The sequence below is a fragment of the Montipora foliosa genome, chromosome 2 (assembly GCF_036669935.1).
Source record: "Montipora foliosa isolate CH-2021 chromosome 2, ASM3666993v2, whole genome shotgun sequence".
Lineage (NCBI taxonomy): Eukaryota > Metazoa > Cnidaria > Anthozoa > Scleractinia > Acroporidae > Montipora > Montipora foliosa.
The window spans coordinates 62203350-62226176 of NC_090870.1; the positions used below are offsets into that span (position 1 = coordinate 62203350).

At 40.1% G+C, this 22827-nt stretch overlaps 1 protein-coding gene across 1 annotated transcript; it reads right to left on the reverse strand.

The window, feature by feature from the left end:
• Window positions 1-6042: 6042 nt before the first annotated feature.
• Window positions 6043-22599, reverse strand: LOC137984810 (tRNA-dihydrouridine(16/17) synthase [NAD(P)(+)]-like). Its single transcript, XM_068832101.1, has 14 exons — window positions 22332-22599; window positions 20367-20618; window positions 19390-19472; window positions 18744-18847; window positions 18495-18639; window positions 17641-17746; window positions 17436-17477; window positions 15917-15995; window positions 15541-15668; window positions 15207-15359; window positions 13011-13089; window positions 10590-10657; window positions 8077-8203; window positions 6043-7446 (listed from the first exon to the last, which is right to left on the reverse strand). Exons 1-14 carry the CDS (start codon window positions 22542-22544, stop codon window positions 7346-7348), a joined length of 1680 nt encoding a protein of 559 aa, XP_068688202.1. The 5' UTR covers window positions 22545-22599; the 3' UTR covers window positions 6043-7345.
• Between the last annotated feature and the right edge of the window lie 228 nt (window positions 22600-22827).

Here is a 22827-nt window from a genome sequence, read left to right on the forward strand (position 1 = left end):
AGCAGCAACAATTTCGCTCAACTCTCATAGACTGTCAGTGGAGTTAGGGTTAGAAATTGCGATGGGAAAAACCTACACTTACCGTTTGCTGCAGTTTCTGCCGGTTTGCTTACATTTCTTACGGCTTTTTGAGTTGACCAGAGCAAGTTTGTTTACAGCTACACGCTTCAGTGATTGACAGCCTTATTACAGTCTCTTACTTATTTGTCAATTATTGTGGCGTGACATGCAACCGGAAGCTCAAAAGAAAGTGGGCGGCTACCGAGAAAAGGCTGGTTTTCGGGCAGGCGGTCTCTCCGCTCTTCCCACTCCCCACCCCGTCGTTTTGTCACGGGGCCCAGACCTATCCCACGCTCTTCCAATATGGCGTCTGATAGTGTTTCGTGGCGACACAACAATGATAAATTTAATAAATGCCCTGGGCGTCTATTAAATGTTAGAGCGGGGGCGTAGTGTGGTTTTTCGGTCGTAATTTCACGATACGCTTCACGAAAATACGCAAATGAGTTAAAGGAAATTGTCGGTTTTTCCGTTTAGGTACACACAGGAAGGCGTAGAAAAATGAGTGCCGAAGGCGCGAGCCTCAAGGGGGGTCTGGGGGCATGCTCCCTCAGAAAATCATTTTATTTTTAGGGCCTCGGAAATGCCATTTCCCATGTTTTCCAGGGGTAAGTTTCAAAAATCATAGCATGAAAAAACTCTAACTATTCAGTAACTTCGTTATTTATTTGTCAACCTTCGGTACTACTGATACAGAGAGAGAGAGAGAGTACTAATACTGGAGAGAGTAAAAGAAGTTGGAAGTCTCGGGGGGCTGAGCACAAACCTGGAACTAATGGGAATATCGGCTCTGCGGTAAAACAGCATGTCGAAACCAATGGCCACGACATACACCCAAATTATGCAAGCATTTTGGAAACAGGCGCAAAAACCAAGAACAAAAGGCTTTTTCTAGAGTCGTTGCATTCGTTCCTCGAATGGAATGGAATGGTTTACTCCCTTAGGAGCAATGAACAATGACATCTTTTTTCTATATATTCGCACGCCGTAACTTGCTAGTATATTTTCTCTGAAGAAGGTCGCAGAAGGCGGCTGAAAATTTAGTTTTTTAATACTTTTTTAATGTTTTTAGATCTGTTTAACCCCTTTTTTAGAATTATGAACACAGATCGCTCTTACAGTTTTATCAAGAGTATATTAGACTAGTGTATTACAAACTGTAAATGTGGCTACAACGAAAAAGGCCGAAACGTCTCCCTTTACGACGGGAATATTAAAAAATAATAAGTACGTAAATAAATAAATAAATAAATAAATAAGATAAAATGATTTTATTTTTTGGATTTTGGAAGTACGCACGTGTGCGCGTGTGTGCTTACCTTAGTGCTATACCTTAGTAGGGGCGTTAAATAGATATGAGACGTTTATTAGAGAGAGGCGTTTATTTCACTTTAATAGTAACAGCTAGCGGAGTAAGATAGGAAACGAGTTTGAGAGTAGGCAGGACTAATCTAATCTAATCTGTGCTAATGCAAAGCCTGTGGTCCATAGTTCAATATCGATGTCTCCATCGTCATCTGGGTTAAACTTGGCTTCGTTGGCCTCTTCGATGTCCGAGTGAGTAATGACCTGGAAAGGGTTTTGGAGGTTTGGCTCGTCCAATATGGAGAGTTGTGCTTGTAACTGCTCCGATCCGGCTCCACAAGGTTGGCCTATCTTTAAGCAATGAATCATTGAATCTTCAGAGCCATCAACTGCCAGATTCAACGCACAGGACTTGAAAGAGTTTGCAATCACTTCTTCAGAGAGGCGTGACCAGGTCAAATATTCGACAATAGTCTTCCTTGACGGCGGTCGCAATGTTTCCAGCTTGTGTATATTTTTGAACACTGACATATATCAGTTGAGTACAGAAATTAATAAGATAAAAGAGCGCTATCTGTACTTTGAGCTTGTGATTTAAAAAGTTATAACAGACCAATTTCGATATACTAAATTTCAGGCCAAAACAAAAAGCATCTTCTCGACGCTCTGTGGAATAAACTTTTACAGATCCTTACAAGTATTCCGCAGAGCCTCTAGATGATGTCTTTTTTGTTTAGGATATATCGAAATTGGTCCATTTGCAAGCCATTGCTAACTAAGTAAGCAAGAAACTAAACAAATTTCGTAATTTTTAATAGTTACACTATGGAGCGTTTTCTTGGTTTTTATTAAAGGCGATTCTTGGTGAGGAAGGAGGGGCGTCTATTAGACACGGGACGTTCATTAGAGGGGGCGTCTAATACAAACTTTACATCACACGGGGAGGGGGGTTTATTTGACACGGGGCGTTTATTAGATTACTTATGGTACGTTGTTTATTTGCCACTCACTTGCGTATGTCTGAGCGGCCGTGAGGCTGGAACTCCTCCCCCCCCCCCCCCTTCCCCCACCCTCTCCTGTATATATTATTATATATAACTGCAGACAGTACTGTTTCGGCCTTCTGGGCCTCATCGGTACAGTGCTGATGTCTAACTTAGGGTGCGTTCGATTGACCATATTCCGGAATAGGACTACATGGAATATAAGTTAGAAATCCTTTGATTTTACAGAGATTCACATTAAAATTGTCAAACGTCTGCTAAAATGCTATTTTAAACATATTTTTGTTATCCTTGCTGCTTCGAAACGCGTCAAACATACTGTTTTAATCATCACTTCACGTCAGTATTCTTATTCCGGAATAGGGTCAATCGAACGCGCCCTTAGTCTGCTTACTATACCAGTCCAGCCAAGTCATTTAGTAATACTACAAATTGATCTATTTTCCCCATACTCTTTTTTACTCTTTAAATCGTTTTTCGTCACCATTTGTCAGCCTGTTTTCTCGAGCTTGCCCTTGCTCTTTCTTCTACTGCTCATCACTCTAATTTCTTCTCTTTATTCGGGCTCTCTCTCTCTCTTTCCCTTTCTCGTTGTTTGTCTCTGATATTTTGCCTGTTTTCTCCTGCTGTCAGGCGCTCTCTTTCACATTGAGCATCGCTTACTCGTCGCCTGCTTACTGCTTTTTTTTCTCTACCTTTCCCTCTTCTTTCTTTGTTTTCAGTTGTCTTCAAAACGTTTGCTTGTTTTACAAGAGTGAGTAAGTTAGGAGTGTTGTTATGGCATGGGTGGGCTCCCTTGCACAGTCACAAATGAGTCCACTTTTAGAATACCCGTTCCCGCGAAAATTAGTTGTCAAGTCACTGGAAAAACCATGGCAGAAGCAGTCACGAGTGACATGGCCTCTTCTGATTGGTTAAAAGTGTATCTAAATATAAATCCATTAATGTGTGACTGTGCTGGGCTAAGGCTGCAAAGTGAAAGATTAACACCTTTATCTAATTCGCTCTTGATCTTGTTGTTTTACTAAAACACAGTGTAAATGCAGTACTTCCCGCCAAAACAACGCAGGTTCCGCCAGAGCAACATTTCGCGTACTGGCTTACATGAAAATTTAACCAGAGCAAATTTATCGGGGTTTCCGCTTTACTACTCACGTGGAGCTCCCCTATTAAGTTCAGATAACAAGTGACTTTGCACAAATAACTTACATAGACTCTCGTCACAGTTGAGGTATTGTTAACGTTTCTTCTTTTCCTTTCTTTTCAAAGTTGAACATACCGATGTATCAAGTACTTTATTTGACCGTAAGGGGTCTAGGAACGAGAAACGACACAACGAAAATAAAAGTCACTTTTCCTATAGCAACCGAAAGTAGTTATTTTTATTTCACGAATTCTTCATTATACTCTTTATCCGATAACGTTTGCACAAGGTCTTATGAAAGGTAAGGTGATTTGTGGGTACATTCAGATCCTCTTTATGATATTCGAAATGTCTTTACAAAAATTCTCGCCGTCTTTCTCTTCGTTTACTTTTACGAAGACCAGCTGGTTTTGCTCGTCGGAAAATTGAAAAAGAACCGATGACACTTTCACGTTTACGAAGTTTATGGCAAAACATAAACTGCTGCGACAAAAACTGACCAGTTCAATGAGCCAGCAACGTATTTTTTGATATTTCCCAGTTTGAATCATCCACTGACGCAAGTAACTTAAGTACTGGGCGTGTGGCGTGGGCCGTTTTGCCGTGATGTGTTAAGCTTGCCGCTCTTTGCGAAGAGGGGACGAATAGAGACGAGTAAAATAAACGAATTTTACACTTATTAACAGCGTCTTATTGACCTGTTACTGTCAATGGACAAGAGCAAAAGCTAAAGGAATACTTCGGCAGTTAAAGTATCCTCACCCTCATAGCCTGAGAGCAGGCCCTCTCTCTGGGGTTATCCCCAACCCCAGTCCCTCGGAAAGCCCGCTCGCAGGCTACCACCCTTACCAACCACCGACCAGTGGCTAAACTGACAGTACACAATAAAACAGGAAAGCATCCTGCCAACGCCCTTACTTCATTGAACGCTGTGTGGTGATGATCAGAACAGAACCTGGAGACCGAGGGGCGCTGGTAGATTAATGACAATGATGTCTCAAGTTTGTCCCGTTTCAAAGAAAACGCTGGAGAATGACAGGGATTTACAGAAGAAAAAGAGCAGGAGCCGCTTGCTCATGTAACACAACATGGCGAAACTCATCAAGATACAAGTCTGCATAACATTCACTTCCATTTCCTTTAATTAAACCAAGTGAGAAAATCCTGGCCAAAGGCTCGGCTAATTGGAAGGGGAAGGGGAGGTGAGAAAACGCCATTTTTCCGTGTGCTTTTTGAGTTTACGCTCCCGCGAAGGGGGCAGCGCAGGGAAGTTTCAAAATAATTAATTTGAACTTGCGGCCATGGTATTATTTTATCCACTTTTCACTTCCAATGGACAACAGCACAAGTAAAACAAACACGTCACCATTTTCAGCTTAAAACATCCACACAATGACCGACCATGGACCTGTAGATAGCTAGACAAAATTAGATATATAGTAAACAAGGAAAGCATCCTAAGAGGACGACCGGAGAAGAAACTTATTTTCATATACAACAGCAGGAAACGCATTTAAAAAACAGCCTTTTTTACAGTAATATGAGGAAATTTTAAATGCGCTTATTGCACAGAGATGTAGAGTTCGACTTTCGTGGTAAGAGGACAGGTAATCTGCAAATGTAAATATCGTTATTCTCTTATTTACATTATACCGTTCCTTTGCCAAGAAATTACGAAAGTGAGGCCACTTTTTGACTACGAAGATTACAGCGAAAAAAGCACTAACTTGTCGTGAACGTTCTATAGAAAGAACTTGTTCATTTCAGAAATCAAAACTCTGGGTTAACAGCACACACCAGGGCTACTGCTTAGTAGCTGGCTAGAAATCCTCTTCTCACTTTTTCCTCCGGCCGCGCTTCAGCCATTTGATGAGGGCCAGTCTCGTGACTCTCAATTCTGAATTCTGGGTAATTCTGCCATTTCATGAGAAGGAAAGACCCCCGATTCTCAAGTGTCAGGCCACCCAGTCCTACCAGCAATAGAAAAAAAAGCATCGATTGAAATTTTAGCTTTCAAAACTTGCCCAAATTGCATCGGTGGGTCCTGAAATTCATCCACGAAAAGGCCAGAGACATCTTCACTACTTGTGAACCGCCATGCCTTACAACACGCAAAGCATTTTCGGCGTTCCAGTGTGCATGAAACCATCTCTCACCTCTGTCTAGAGAAGACCTGACACGCACGGTTCTTACGATAAACTGCTAACGATTATCACGGTTCCGGGGAAATGCTGTAGAATGGCGGAGATTTACAGACAAAAAAAGCAAAAATCGGTCGCTCATATAAAGCAACGGTTTGGCCAGACTTTTCAAGATACAAGTCTAGATGCCAATTTCTTCAAGGCATGCTAGAGAATCCTGCCGACATAGGATAAGCGCGAGGGCTGAGGTTAAAAAAGGACAAATCGGCCAATTGCTGGAGACATGGAGGATTGGGGGCGTAAAAGAAACGAGACGCCATTTTGCCGTAATGTCTTAATTCTACGGCCGTCGCGTAAAGGAGACAGACATGTAAAAACAATGCATTTTGCACTTTTTGACTGTATTTTACTGACATTTTACTTCCAGTGGACAGCAGTATATGCTAAACAAACATGCCAGCATTTAAAAGCCACAACATCCACACCCTGACCAACCAGGAAAGCATCCTGTCCCAAGCGACCTGTCCCATGAAGTTCAACTTGTTGAACCCAAATCGGTGTTGCACAATTATAAAAGTATCAGTTCACACGAGGGAACATGTCGCCGCAACATATCCCTGGGATATATAACCGCAACATTTGCACAATTATAAAGAATCAGTTCACACGAGGGGACATATCGCCGCAACACATCCCTGGGATATATAACCGCAACATTTTCACAATTATAAAGTACCAGTTCATACGAGGGGACATGTCGCCGCAACATATCCCTGGGATATGTCCGCTACGTGTCCCTGCTACATGTCGCCTCAGTGCGCACTACACAAGTTTTTTTGTCACTGCAACATTTCCGTGCAACATGATCCGTCGTGTCTGTCCACTGTCATGTTTTGTCAACGGGCCGGATAATGAGCTCAATTTCACTTTTCACTGATTAACGTCTCCACAATAAGAATATGGAGCAAGATGTCATGGATAGGAGTTTGCAAGGAAGTAAGCCTGCAAAAATAAAGCTGCTTTTTTTCCTAAAACGTTTAGCTACGGCAGGACAAATTAGCGTTACTTACCCCTAAATACCTTACTATGATGTTATCATATCTTTCCCAGTTTATTGCCAGTAGCTAATTAAAACAGGCAAATATAAATATGGATAGATCAGTATTTCTAGTAAATTGAATCCGATGCCAGAATCAGGGCTCCCATTTAAGAGAATAGCGGTTGCAAATTGCGTCCGTCGTTTTTGTTTGCAAAGGAAGTCTCCAGGATTGCTTATTGACTTAGGGTTAGTTCGATTGACCTTATTCCGGAATAGGAATTCATGGAATAGAAGTTTGAAATCCTTCGTTTTTACAGAGATTCACGTTACAATTGTCAAACACCATCGCAAATGCTTTTTTAAACATAACTTTATTATTCTTGTTGCTTCAAAACGCCAGACGTGCCGTTTTAAATCATCTCTCCACGTACTCTTACTCCGGAATGAGGTCAATCGAACGCACCCTTATTAACATGGTCCAGCCGCATCTCTTTCTCATAAGGCCGGCACTATACTCTACTTCTTCGCAGAGAGGTTTCTTGCAGCTTTTTATCACGATGACCAATGCAGCTGTTGTCCTCCCGTTCGTCACAATGATTCAAGCCATGCACTTCGACCTCTTTTCACCGAAAACGTACTCCACTGACCGATGTCAAGGCTGCTTTAACACTAATCCTTTGCGAGATGGAATAGAGGTTTCCAGGGCACAACGCCAATCTCCAGTCTCGTGAAATTTCAACAGAATGTCAAACACTAAAACAGCAACAAAGCAAGCGGTTGTCACGACAAATTTAAGACAACTGCTTCAAACTTTGATAGGAGTTGCTGTTGTTGAGAGCTCTAATAGGTCGCAGTACATGTCTGTTAATATAGCTTGTTGCACGAGTGGAAACACGTGCACGGTATAAATGACATATTGAACATCGCAGGAAAATGTTCTTCTGTGGTCAGAAGTGACGGATTCGCTCTGACGAAGGGCTAACGCTCGAAACGTCAGCTTTAAGAATCTCTGTACGGTGGCCAATTTACATTATCAACTCCGTTGATAAAACCAAATTTTTGTATAAATGTGTAAAGGTACAGATCTATCCCTAAAATGACAAATTGAACATCGCAGGAAAATGTTCTTCTGTGGTCAGAAGTGACGTGATTCAAGGTTTTACTTATAAGGGAATAGCTGAAGGCAAAATTTCGAAGAGGAAAACGGGAAATTATGTTTGTCACATAATTATTTCTGTTAACGACGAAAAAAAAACAAGTAACTTCAGAGGCACTTTAAAGTGCTTAGTTCTACCGTGTGCAATGTAATCTTTCAGTTTTCTCACCAATGATGGTACGTTGTATAGCAAGATGAAATCAGATGCAAAACAGTAAGGCGCATACCTTGGTTTATTGTAAGCACCTTTGAAAACGAGTAGTTTCCAGGCTCCCTTTTTCTTTCCATGTATTCGTCAATAGGAAGCCGAGCTGTTACCACATTTTCATTTTCAGCTCGTGATTTCGTTCGATCCTTTCAAGGACAAGAACAAGTACAAGAATTAACAAGAGAAAGCAGTGAGTAAATCCGAAAGAACGAAAAGAGACCTATATTGTACGGGTGGGGTTGCTGGATATAGAGAAATTAACGCAAGTTTGAAACTTTTGTGAAATAATGTGGCACGATGCAATGACCTATAGCAAGTAATGTGAATCTACAACTTGGCCCTTTTGACTCCCAGGGGTGACCAGTATGTAAATTCTCCTAACAAATTCAATGAAATGTCAGTTAGACAGGCATGGAGAGTTAAGATTATTATCAGCTTAAGAGGTCTAATCTTGATATAACACCAAACTCTCATGACCACCCAACAAAGAAATATATGATAAGCAGTTACGAAGAAAGCCTGCAAAAAAAAGCCAGTCTTGAACGGGGATTGAAACAAGGAACTGCTTTTAAAAGTTGCCGCTTACCTGCGATGATTTACTATTTTTTTACATCATTCATAGCTTCACCTGAAGTGGAATCATGATAATGGCATGAAGGGTTGACGCAGTGGTTGAGAACACTCGCCTGTCACCAATGTTGCCAGACAGATATGTGAGTTGAGTTTGTTGGTACTACACTCTCCTACGAAAAGTTTTTCTCCGGGTAAGCCAGTTTTCCCCACTCCTCAAAACCAACACTTGATTTGCGTTAATTGTTGATTTCAGTTTACAGTGTCCCCAATAAGTGCTCAAGCCTTTTATTACATGACCGAGCGGAGATACGAAATTTCTCTTCGAGCCATGGCCAGCTCCCAGTTGGCTCAAGTTCATAGCTCATTTGGTAAAGCAGTGCACCACAATCGTACCTTCATAAGTTCAAGCCCCGTTCAAGACTGGGTTTTTTTCAGGCTTTCTTCGCAATTGTGCTACCATGACCGAGAAATCAATTCTTCGTTTTCTTTGGATTTCAAAACTATGCTAACTAAGCAGCCAAGTTTTAAGTCTTGATTTCAAAAAGACACCTGTTTATTTTAATTGGAATTTTCCTATTTAATGGTCCCCCATTACTAAAGCCTGGTTTTCACCAGCACTGCAGGCACAAGTTCAAGTATGGGAGCGCTTATTTCACCGTGAAAACGGGGTTGACGCAAGCATAAGTGTAAGTAAAATCGCAAGGATCAAAATGTTTCCTTTTCCTTGTGCTTGCGCTTAATATGCTTGCATTCGCTTGCGTTGTGTGAAAACGAAACAGCATAAAGCACAAGGAAATTTGCTACGTCTGGCCTATTAAAGCAATCGCTACAGGTTCCCCAAGTCTCAGCATTTGAACAAATTGGCGGATGCCGTGGGTTCATTTTGATGCTTATGTCGACGTTAGTTTTTACTAGCATAAGCTACTTATGCTTGCACTTGTGCTTTAGTCGCTAGTGAAAACCAGGATTAACTTTTAAATCTTGAGAGAGCTGGATAGGGGAGAAAATGACGCCAGAGACTCTAGTTTAAGAATGGCATGCGTGCGCGCGCGGGTGAATTAATACACAGCACGGGAGTTTCGGCCTTTTAGACTTTTATATTCGTGTTCTGCATATATACTAAGCTGCATTTACGCGCTGAAATTTTAAGCCAGTGAGTAGATGACGTTACTTTTCTCTTGAAACAACCCTCTGAGGTCCAATGGGTCAGTTTTGGACGTGAAATCCGGACCGTGAAATCCAAAACTTACACTCAAAGTTAACAGCCTTTTGGATGAAATTCTCAAAATTTTGACAGTCAGGTGTTAAGCTAGCCTCCCACGCAGACGTTCGTAAGGCTTCGTCACACATTCCTCCCCCACTGACGTCTGCTGAAACGAAAAACTACTTTCGTTCAACTGCTGTTTGCCCACTCATTTAAAGAAACCAATCAGCATTGACTAGTTGTGTTGTGCATAGCCAATCACATACTGCGAAAAAATGCCCTACAAAACACGAGTTTACCCAAAACTGGATAACGGCCTGATTGGTCCATAATCCACTAACGGAAGTGTTTTTTCGTTTCGGCAGACGGTCGTGGGGGAGGAACGCGTGACGAACCCCTAAGAACGTCTGCGTTGGGAGGCTAGTGTTAAGCAAACTCACTTTTAAAATCTGACGAAAAAAAGGAATTGATTTTTTATCACAGTAGCATTTTAGGTTGCTGCTTAACTGCGATGACCTTCGACTGTTATGAATTTCAATTCAGTTCCGCACTTCAAATAAACCGGTAGGAAAATTTCATATATTCGATATCATTTTGTGCGAATTTGTTGCAAATGCGATTCAAGATACTTTTCGAACGGAATTCCTGTGACTAAGAGCAAACAGAGGCTCAGTGATTTGGAGATAAAGCTTAACAAAATTTGGTTTCATTAATACAGAAGTGGAACTCCACTTCCGTAAAACTGAGATGGTTACCTTCAGCACGTGGTGATCAACAAGCCCACCTATGATGTAGACTTTGTCTTTGCTAAGGCTCTGAAGAACTGAAATAAGAAAAGCAATAATAAATCGTTGAAAATCAACATATTCATGCAAGGAACACCCGATTTTGTTACTAGCGTAGCTCACTGATAAATTATGAAACAAGCGAGAATCGCTGCAGAGTCGATGCAACGGAGTCTTTGAGACAACGAGTCTTTTGATGGAATCTTTCTTCAAGATGTTTTTCTTCGGGCAATTCCATTTTCATATGTCAAAAACCAAGATTTGATTAGATCTACCTGTACCTTAATTTATAGTTTTCTTGCTGTCTCCATAGTTCGTAACGCTTGAGACTTTGAAAAAAGTCATAACATTTAGTGTCATTGCGTCCACAGCACCATGTTGTTACCATTAAGGCCGGGACACACCAGGGGACAAGTCGCAGCGACATGTCTCTGCGACAAGTTGCTCCATGTGTACTACTTGCAAAACAAGTCGCTTCGACACGACGCCCGTTCGGTGCACACCCAGTGATCTCGTATGAGGGGGAATGTGAACTAGTTTTCTAATTCAATATGGCTGACCATATGACGCTCCCTCATTGGTTCATTTATATTTTGTCGCAGCGACTTGTTGCCGGAAGTGTACACACACACAGTGCGACAACGCCGCTTTCGCTAATTTTGTCGCTGCGATAAGTCGCACGAATTCAAACTGGTTTGAATTCGTGCGACTGATCGCGGCGACAAAATTCTGCCGCAGCGACAATGTTTTTTTTTAATGAAATTAACGGTGTCACACAAGGCGATTTGTTGCGGCGACTTGTCCGCGCGACGTGTCGCAGCGACTTATCACCTAGTGTGTCCCGGCCTTTACATGTGCGATGCCTCTTCTACAATTACATGCCCACCTCTCTACCCTGAGGATTTCCTGTGAGTTAGAGAGTGCAGGTGACAATAGGGAGCTCAAACACGAGACCTTTCTGAACCACCGACGGCCGCAGGAAGTGGGCTGTTTTCTTTTTTAACTTGTCTCGACATTACCAAATTTATATTGCTATACTAGTGTACTTAAATGGTGGTATGCTGCCGAGTGGAAGGGATATGTTCAAGTATGCATGCTTGCGGTAATTTAACGACGGTTCGTGCGTGGAATTAAAGGGAGATTTTAATAGGTCTTTAGGTCTTGAGCTGGGACGGTACAAGAGGTGGACCCCCAAAATGGTCCCCCATCTGGGCCCCTTAATTCTGGAGCCCACTCGAGAAAAGAAAGAAGACAATAAGTTGACTGAGGATACGAGAATGTACTTTTTGAGATGGTTTTAATATGCGTTGAGTATTATGATTCAAGTGACTGATTGACATTATATATCCTTTCCCTTGAGTAGACTCTAAATCATAAGTAAGTGCGATCTGTTGTGGTCAAAATAACCACGCATCGTTTCTGAGGAAACAATACAACGTAAACAGCCCCCCAAAGAGAACATGAAGGTAACTAATAACTGAAATACGAAACCCGGAAAGATTGAAGAAAATAAAAGGGAATCGAGTAACATTGGCATCGAGCATGTTGGTCATTCCCGAGTTCACTTCAACTTCTTTTTCACAGCAACTTAAAGCGTAAGTTGCTGTCCCGGATATTAGTTCTACTTTTCGTGTGACTAAGGTACAGTAATATACGTGAGAAAGACTTGTAAATCACCAAATTCAGGTTGACAGTCGTCAATACTAACTAAACGCTTGCTCTTACGATAAAAGTTCCCTGAAGTGAACCCTTGTCTGGCGGGGTTGGTATCTGGATGGGAGACGATTGAGATATACGTCATTTGATTGCCTTTCGTAGACGCCAAATGGGTCGTAATGCCTGTTTTTTCAAACCGAATACTCATATTTAACGGAACCCTGACCATTCATCACTTGAGTTCAGCCTGATAGCTTTTCCTATTTGTATTTCAAGAATACATAACGTATAAAGAAAAGCGTCAAAGAACTGAATATGGACCAGAAGTTAGACTAAAAAAACAGAGCAGTATACAGGTTAAGTCACCTCGAATTGGGAACGTGGCTGCAAGCTTCTATTCTAATCTACAGATCCGAACGCGTATCATTAATTCCGCCATTCGCGCATAACCACAATTCCTTGCGCCTTCGATCTTACTGTGACGTGACCACAATTCCTTACGTTTCGAAGAAAAATGTGCCCTTCTCCCGATTAGAGAGCTGCCTCGTTCGTTCGCTTCAGGCTCACTCACTGCGGCAGCAAAAATATATTTTCACTGTTTGAGACGATAAGTTTAAAAATCCCGAAGAGACTACAGTCTTCGCATCAGAAATATTCATTTCCGTTTTCCGTCTGAGGCTGAAAAACGTCTGGCGCCTAAGCTCCCAAGTGTTTAGGAAGGAAGTTGGATCTTACCGTGCGGTGAATCCGGGGTGAGGTAGACTATCTCTCGAGGGTCGAACAATCTCCAACAACTTGTCTCTGACTTGTAAACCTAAGGCGAAAAAACAAAGCGGCGTGATGCACTGAACAACAGCATTAAGGTGACGGAGTTCGTCGAGCCAAGCCCGTAAATTCTGTATGTCAACTGAGTAGATGAAGGTAAATTGACCACACCTTAGTAAGTTGATTAAAAATAAGACGTTTCGTGCATTGGCCCCAAGTTATCTGTCTAATGTACAGAAGTAAAGGTTTGTCGAGCACAGTAGTAAACAAGGGTTACAGTTATGACATCACGTCTGAGGCAAACTCCCAGCTGCCATAAGGAATATCACTGACTATAACACGTTTTGCTGCATCCACCAAAGAAGTGATTTATAATTCTACAACTATGTGACTGACGTGTACATAATAACTAGCTAGTGCAGTTTTTAGTCACTCTCGTTATTATTGAAGTTTCATTGAATAAATGTTTTTACAGGTGAAGAGCCATTTTTTTTATTTATGGAGATACTGTAAATAAACGGTAACCATTATTATTATTGAACGTGCCAGGAGAAGAAATTCCGTCGCCTCTTCTCTCGTTCTCTTTCCTGCTTTTTATGCCCTTGCTCGTCACTAATATGATTTTCCGCTAGAAAAAAACGGTTTGCCAAATGCAACGCTGCCACGCGATTTCCCGCCAAGGAAAATTGACCGAATACTCCCGTCTCCAGAGGCTCTCCAGCCTCCCCACCTCCAACCCGAAAGTAAGGACCTTTAGATCGGAAGACGAGAACGACTAAGAGTACGAGTTTTCCGTACTAAGCATGCGCATAAGGTCGACATTTTTCGAAGTGCGCGTGCTCAGAACGGAAAACTGGTACTCGTAGTTGTTCTCGTCCTCCGATCTAAAGGTCTCTAGTCTGTACGGGCGGACGGGCGGACGGACGGACGTACATGACGTCATAACCAAAATTTCTCGCATGGACAGATTTCCCAAATAATCCTACCCATGGCACTCCGCTAATAAACAAAAATGCAAAGTTTCAGGGTGTTGATTGGATGAGAGCATGTCAATAATTATTAATCCCAAACGGAGTGTAGAAAAGTGAAATTAGTGCAATAGTTGAAATTAGTACAATAAAGGTGAAATTTTTGCATGCAGATCATTTTAAGTAGTACTATGATCAAATTTTTACCCCTTGATTTTTTGAGTGTATCACATAGAATTCCATGAAAGAACAAATACGCCATTTACCGTTTGCAAAATTCATTAGTTCCGGAGATATTTAAGTTTGAAAAATGGGTAAAATATGCAAATGAGATGACTGATGACGTCATACACTCAACCCAATGTTATATTGAGTATATAAATAGAGCTACCTTGGCCAATTTGCAGTGCAGACCATTGAAACTTGGTAGTCTAATACTTCTACCGGAAACACACCTTTGGCTATAAAAAAAATCTGTTCCCATGGCAACTCACTCTTTTACAGTCCCCACCCACTTGATTTCAATATGTTAGTGATTTTCAACTTGAAAAATGTTAAACAAGGCCACAAACTCGAGCTAACATATTTATATGCTTGCTGGATCATGCATATAAAGTGCTGTTAGCAAATATCAAAATGGAACGCCAAAGGTGGCCAGAAAAGCTTTTAATATGGGGGAGGTCTGGAACCCAGTATGATACCATGGTAACAGAACTGTTAAGCTCATATTCTGGAGAACATTTACATGTAGTAGAATCTTACTGCAAAAAGTCAAAAATTTCTGATACAAATTGGCTGAGATATCTCTTTTCATCATATTTGAACAAAATTTGGTTGAGTGTATGATGTCATCACTTGGCTAATTTGCATATTCTAAAAACTCGAATATCTCTGGAACGAAAAGAGATATTTGAAAAACGTAAACAGCATTTTTCTCCTCAAGCAGACTACTTGTTTATGTTTCAAAATGGCTTAGATAGGAAAGATGCAATTTTCATCATAGTACCACTTTAATAAGTAATTGCAAGAAAGACTTTTCTCGTGCAAGAGCTTATTAATTTTATTCCAAATTGCACTCGAAATCATATGATTACCCATACAAGCCAATTCGAAATTTACCCCCGCTGAAATTTTTTATCTAATAATTTTCGACACCATCCACAGGAAATTTTCTTTTCTTACCTCACAAGACACTTACCATCAGCTTTTCAAAGTTAAGAGATTGTCTGATGCATTCGTGGTACACTCGGCCATTCATATCCAGTCCCGTTAGGTGAAGATGAACAGGACACGTTGACTTCATGTTAGAACCATACAGCTGTCGCACTTGTGTTGAAAGTTTAGTTACTTCCTGAAATCAACAGATCGAAAGTTTACAAGCGAGATCGTTTTTCCAGCTCAAAAAATAGCAAACCAATGGCAAAAAATGGGATTAAAAAGAAAAAGACGCTGCCAATGCGTATATTTTGGCATTGTTGTCTCGAAGGTATTGGAAAACGTTGGCAAAATTTAACACACAATGATGCACCAACCTTGTTGCTCATATCTTCTGACAATGTTAAATCAATTGCCACTCTCTGCCCACCATTCATCATTGCATTTTCCACTCTCTCTTTCTGGATTTTCTTTAGAACAATTTTAGGGATGTGGTCATTCTCTTCTGCGAAGCAAAAAAAACAAGAACGTTGTAGAGTTTCAAAGAAGAGGAACCCACATGCAAAGTGGAACAATATAACGCAAGTTCAGATTTTAGAAAAATGTATCTATCATGTTTGGATGTCGATAATTTCCAGCTTGTGGAGAGGCTTTCCTCTAGCATATGTACTTTTGTTTTAAGACTTTGGATTCAGCAAATACTGTAATTCTACTTTTGGTATATTTTGAAGTCAAATAACCACTCATCAGTACCAGTACATTTTAGAGTCTGCGGCTCCTTTGTTAAGGTCTTTTCCACTCTCTTTTCCAAATGCTTTCTTTTAAAGGTCTCCTAAAATGATAAGAGTTCAATAAATTAGAAATGACATTGTGCATCTTGAAGTTAGCATGTCATTTCCCTCTGGAGTCCAGACAAAGGTGCAAAATGTAAAATGTGAGAGGAAGATATTAGCACACAAGAAAACAAGTTGGGCTTCATTACTAATCCTTATGGTGGAGCTCTGCATGCCAAAGGCACGCCGGCAGAGCACCATTGGTAAGAAAATACGGTAACCCATCTGTGTGAGAAATTCTAACTTAGGTCACAGCACGACCGTACATCCACCCGTCCATGTATGCCAATGTGACCAGTATCACATGACCATATCGCAGGCTCAAGTTTAGAGAATCAATGCTTGTATATTTGTGACCAACATGGCGGCCATACTCCAGCTAGTTTACAGCGTTCATCTTGGAAATCTATGTCATGGTCAGTTGACACCTATAAAAACAAGGTATCTGCTAACTAGTCAACCTCGTTCTCATGGTGTCTTGCCGATGAGAGAGACCCTGGGAACGAGGTTAATGACCAGTATCACGTGACCATATTGCAGGCTCAGGTTTTGAGCTCATTGAGGTCAGTTTTTTTAAATTGACAGCTGACCAGGTACTGGGTTTCAATTAGATCGCAAGTTCAAGCCAGGTTAACTTACTGGAAGAATAAAATATTAATAACCCGGGAGCTCTGCTTTTTGGCTTGGCTACATCAATATATTATAAAGAATTTTAATGAGGAGTGTTTTATCGGGTTTAAAGCTCATGCATGTGACGAAGATGTTATTTCTTGTCTAGGGGAAACTTTTGGCGCAGTTGTTCATCACTGGACCAGGGACTTCTAGACTTAACTTGTGGAATGTGACCTGTGTTTTAGACCTGCCTGATAGTGAACGTTTCGTAAACAACGGAGAAGACCACACTTGTCTGTATAAGTGTAAGGATAAACTTTAATTAAACTACATGTATGTTTGTTCTTTGTTCTGTTATCAAACACACATTATTTGTCTCAAGTTCCAATCGAAATAGTTTAAATTTAGTTTACGAATGTGGAGAAACTATAAATTTTGAATGTACAGCTCTAGCTGTTTGATTGAAGGGTTGCAAGCATAGAGGCATTACAGTGTAACTATCCACTGATTTTTTTGTCAAATTGTGACCAAATTTCAATCACTGCCTAACTTCTACCTTCCAAGGCTGGTGCCTAAGAAAATTTTAAAGGGGCCCTCAGAGCTAAACGCTGAGAACTTAGGAGCCCAACATATGAAGTGAAAGGTGTTGCTGTGAAAAATTAAGGAGCCCAGAGCTATTCTTTGGGAGCCCCAGGCTACCGGGCTCCTGTTAGGAAACAGCCTTGCCTTCAGTTGCTGCTTGTATGCAACTGGCAGAAGAAAACTGAAATTTAGCAACAATGTGAATGAAAAATTCATAACAGTATGTCAAAATTATGACATTCTACCTTTTTTCTTTTCAGTCTCAGCAATGACTTCAGTTCACTTTTCTGTTGAAAAAAGGTTGCCAAAACTTCATTTCATTAACCACTATAATAGTCATTTTGAATTTACAAAGCAATGTATGAAATGTCATATTTTTAAGTCAAGCAGAAAGAGAATGAAACAAAGCAAACTGGAGGAACTTCAGAATCATCCTGTGAAATCACGTACAGAAAGCACTGCCATTTCTTTCTTTAACTCGTAAAACAGCATTCTAATATCTTCTATGCTCTTCACATTTGCTGGCTTTATGCTAAGGCCATGAAACCTGGATAAACTAATGGCACATAAAACATCATATAGATTTATAAGTGGCTCTTATAGACAGCAGAATAGCTCTTTTCACGGTTAGTTTTTCTCCTTTGCTTTACAATGTTATCTAACGTGGATGCGAGGCAATCTCTGGTTAAAACTGAAAAATAGCCAAAATTGCCTCACATACATGCTAGATTATATTGTAATGCAAATGAGAAAACTAACCATGAAAAGGGCAATTGTATGATAAGGAAGCAACAATACAGTGCTCCATAGGCTACTGTGTTGGCAATTATTTGGGACAAGCAAAGGTAGAAGTGCAAAATGACAAATATACAAATCCTTTTCTTAGAAATTGTACTTTTCCCTACCCTCTCAGAACAGTGAAATTGGGAAAATTGGTGGGTGGTTAAAGAGGAATGTTTTATCTCAATGCACTTTTTGTGATCCACGAAAAGGAATTTAATGGATTCAACTACATGTACCCCAGGAAGGGAGTGTCAAAATTTTGATGGAGGAAGGGGGATGGTTTACCATCATGTAAAAGTCAATGTTTATATTCATTAAGTGTGGAGCTAAACACAACTATCACAGGGAGGAGTGTGTGTACTGTAAGGAGGACGAAGGAGAGAAATAACTGCAAAACAATTCCTTTGCAGATGTGTACATTTTATGGAACAACATTACATGGTGGTTAGCACTAAAACCCTTGACTGTGATAAACTGTACCAAAACAAGCATGTTTCTTGTTTTCTTGTCCACTAACTTACTAGAAATGGCAAAATCCTTTGAGATGCTGTTTGACATTAGGTAAAGGTGTGCGATGGGTTTCACACAGCTCCAAGTACTGATCTACAACATCCAATACTGCTGGTTGTTTCTTGCAAAACAGTGCTGGGTTAGTCTCCAGTGAGCCTTGAAAAGAAACAAACAAACCTCATACAACAGCAAAGAAATAATAAGAGTTTGTGCTATTCCACCCATGTTATACATGTAGTAGACCCAAATCTCAACCTTACCTGAAACAGCTACTCCTTGAACTCCTGTATACTCTATGCATTTATCAATTTCCCACAAAGATGATGAACCCACATCAAGAATAAATGGGAGAGAGACAGCTTCACTAAAGAACAACAAATCAGTAAGTGTAAAAGTAACTATTGAATTGTCAAAATGTCAAATCTAAAACAATATACACTGTAACAATAAATTATTATTATTATTATTAACTAAAGGAAGCATAATTTATCCTTAAAGGTTAACAATTGGGTGCAATGTTCCAGGACAGGGGGGGATGGAAAGAATTAAGTACAGTGTATCTAACTGGCATCTCTACCAAGTGTTTACTGGAAATGCTCAAAGACTACCTTGAGTGATGTCTGCTGACTGGCATACATGAAATTCAGCCTTAATCTTACAGATTCAACAGAGCACAAAATCGCAGAATTGCAAATTTACATCAATTGCCTCCACAGAAAAGCAGCTTCCATTGTCTTTCCTGCACTAGCCACACCCAGTATCACAGAACTGCAAATTTAATTTACATCTCTTGAAATCTCGACTAAGGCAACTAGTGTCCATTTTGTAAACCAAAAACTGCAGAGTTTCTTTTAAAAATAAGAACACCACAAAAGTCATCATACTGTAGTTTGTTGGAATCCTTACCAGATGACCTTAACAGCATCCCAATCCTTATTGGTAACAATGGCATTCAATTCATGATTTCTCTGTTTGTGGAGTAGAAGAAACTGCAGAAAAAGGGGAGGAGAATCTACAGTTATGAAATTTAATTCTTGCTATCAATTTTTTTTTAAACAGTTTTAATTCTTTCTCTGCTTTCTAAAATCGATATTAACCTATATTTCATGCCTCAAATGCCCTAGGATGCCCCTCACTGACGAGTAAAATCATCTGGAGTTAGAGTAAAATCTATTAAGTGTCACTCTTAGGGTCAGTCAGTTACCGGTAATATCAAATCTGTGTCAATAGTAATTATTATAAAAGTGCAACTGGTTTAAATAAAATTAAAATAAGTTACAACCTTAAACCCTGAAGCCCAAATTTTAGCTTGTTTTCCTTAAAAGTACAAAACTACATGTACAGTGTACATGTAGTTGATTTACAAGTAAACTAGCAATTCATACACTGTATATTGACCTACTGTACCATAGTTAATGGAGGGAATGGTTATGAAACCTGACAAATTTCTTTGTTGTAGGTTTTTGTTCTCTTTTTTGGCCCTGACCGTGCACAAAACACAATAGTTTACTCTGTACTGAGCAACTGACCAACAGAAACGTGTTGGTTACGTAATTCATGCAGAGTGACAGTATGAGTGCAAAATAAAAGATTGTGCATGGTCATGGACTTTCCAACCTAAACCTCAGCATCTTTCTTTGCTCCTTTGATGTTTGCAGAGCTTCAAAACCAGTTCTCTCTCTTAAATATGATTGTACTATCAATAATTCTCAAATTCCCTTGGCTTCTCCAAAGCTACAGCTGTATTCACAAGTCATCTTTTGCACATACTTGAGTTTATGCTTGTGCAATACACCTGTAAAGCAGTATTGCAAGAAATACTGCATCAAACTATCAAAGACTTAGATAACTTCCTTTTACTTTTACAGCAGTTACATTTATACCTTACATCCTGCTTCTTGGAGAGCTATTCCCTTCTTTATTGTGTCATCAACCTTTTGTCCACTGAAAGGAAGCTTGCACAAAATAGGCATTTCACACTCTCTCTGAACTTTCTGAATGCAACTAATCCAAGCATTCCACCTGTCATCTTCATCAGAACTAAAATTTTTGCAATGATTGATGTCAACGGCATCACACATCTCTTTCAGTCCATTGACCGCAGCGATAAGGCAATCAGGGTCCTCTGCGTACAACTTTAAACAAAATATTCACAAATTGAGAGTTATGAAACCTTTAGCCAATCCCCTAGTATTGATTTGATTGAACGACAGAATGTGAGAAAAAGTTCCATTTTGGGGTTCATTTCAATCAATCAATCAATCAACTTTATTTGAGTGTCTAATCTTCTAGCTTGCCCTCAGGCCTACTAATCGGGACACTACTTAAATTACTTATTAATGATAAATATATATACATAATAATATAAGATGATAAGATTTAACTATTCTAAAACTACTTCAAAAATATAAACAATATTCAATATACTTCAAATATACACATATGCAATAAAAAAACTATATATACAATTTTATAATAATATCGACTCTACTAGTTATAACATTTTCTGTTTATGAATTATGAATTACACAGGTGGCACCCCTTGTATGCGTTATCACTAACCAAGTTGCTCAGATCTTTTCTCCTTATATTTGCTTTAAACCTTCTTAAAGAGGTTTCGTTTCTCTCCTTCATGCTCAATTTTGACCATAAGAATGGCCCAAAAAATCTAAGGGAATGCTTTCCGTATTTAACAGTTTTTACTGTACCCTTTGAACATGAAAGTCCGAGTTCCTTTATTTTTAAGTACATGTAGTTAGCTGCTTGTGCAGTCTGGGAAGAGATCATAAAGGAAATGCAACATTTTTTCCTTCACTTTGAGAAGGAGGATACTCTGTCGATTACTCCACCATTTTCAAATCAAGTTGGGGAAAACTCCATGCACATCAATTTGGATTCCTGTGTCATCACTGAAGACATGGTCACTTAACAATGTGGGGCTAGACAATCTGCGAGCCAGTGAGCCATGCGAATTTTACATTTAAGTCTAAGCACCCATTTCAAATAGCGCTCATAAACAGTTATTAAGTCTAAGCACCCATTTTAAAATGGTTAGCTTTCAATAACTGTGTGACTTGCATGTTGACTTGCATGGCTCGCAATGTTGGCTTGCATGACTCGCGGCCATGGCTCGCATGACTCACAGTCATGGTTTGCATGGCTCGCACATTGTTCTAACTCTAACAATGCACCTTATATACAATTACTGGGAAGTTGGAACAGCTATTATAAAACTTCAGTTTTGAACAATGATCTGTGAAGGTGATCCTACATGTAAAACATCCAAGCCAGTTCATCTTGTATCCATACCCCCCAAATTTAGGAGAGGGGAGTTTTTGCAAACAGGAGCTGAGCTCAAAATATTGTTTTACCCTAACACGTACTTCAAAGAGGCCAACAAACTTTCAGCCCTTCTGACAACTTTTTTACAGACACCGACAAAATATCAAGCTGCTGTTTTCAAAGGGTGCCAACAAGAAAGGGGTTAGTTGTTCTGCCATCCTTAGAGGAGAACCCGGATAACAAATGGAACGATCTATCCTGGCCTTAATGTTCCAAATCCAATGCATTGTTGTCATTGTTCACGGGACATTCGGCCACAACCATATCATCTTAATCAATGTTTCAGCTTGGTTACTACAATCTGCTTTACATGTAGAGATCTTTGAGATCGTGGGGCCAAGTTGATCGAGGCTAACTAACAAAATACATGCAACTGGGGATGAGTTGTCCACCAAAATGAACTTCATGTCATGAACTACCGCTGGCGTGAGAACAATTCTTATCATCAAGAAACGTTGCCTGCAATGGCCTCCGACAAAGTTAGGTTAAGAACTTCGATTGTTCACCTGGACAACTAGTGGTCGGTCGTTCTCCAGGCTTGATAAATTTCCAAACAAGCTTCTTAAATCTTCTCGCGCGCAGTTTGCCAGTTTGACCACATTAGTAAAGCACAAATGGACACCCATCTTTCTCAAAAGGAGTCTCCAGGAAAGGTCTTCCAAATTACTAAATGGAGATGCGACATACCGGCAGTTTGATAACATTCTAAACAGGGACATACACGTATTTTAAAAGAAACCCCAGAAATTATTATCAAAGTCAGACTGCGGCCATCTTGGATAATCTTTCGTTTCCAGTATTTTTCAAAACGTCCAGGCCTGGCCCCAAAGGCCATTAACGTTGAAAGAAGACGCTTCGAGGCGTTCATACAGGATGAACATGGAATAGCCCACTTTCGGGTTTACCTCGGTGTAAAAAGCTGTGAAACTTTTTCTTTGTTTTGTTAGCTGGTGGTAGGGTTAGATTATTGTTTGATGTTTTTTGCTCTTTTGTTTTCATTTG

What these genes read in the sequence shown, in the direction of transcription:
- LOC137984810 (XM_068832101.1), bottom strand. Translation starts at nt 22,544, where the DNA reads ATGTCCCTGTTTAGAATGTTATCAAACTGCCGGTATGTCGCATCTCCA. An exon ending in TTAACTTTGAAAAGCTGATG is followed by an intron (nt 13,090 to 15,206) that starts GTAAGTGTCTTG and finishes TTTTCGCCTTAG; the next exon opens with GTTTACAAGTCAGAGACAAG. An exon ending in GGTGCTTACAATAAACCAAG is followed by an intron (nt 7,447 to 8,076) that starts GTATGCGCCTTA and finishes TTGCTGTTTTAG; the next exon opens with TGTTTGACATTCTGTTGAAA.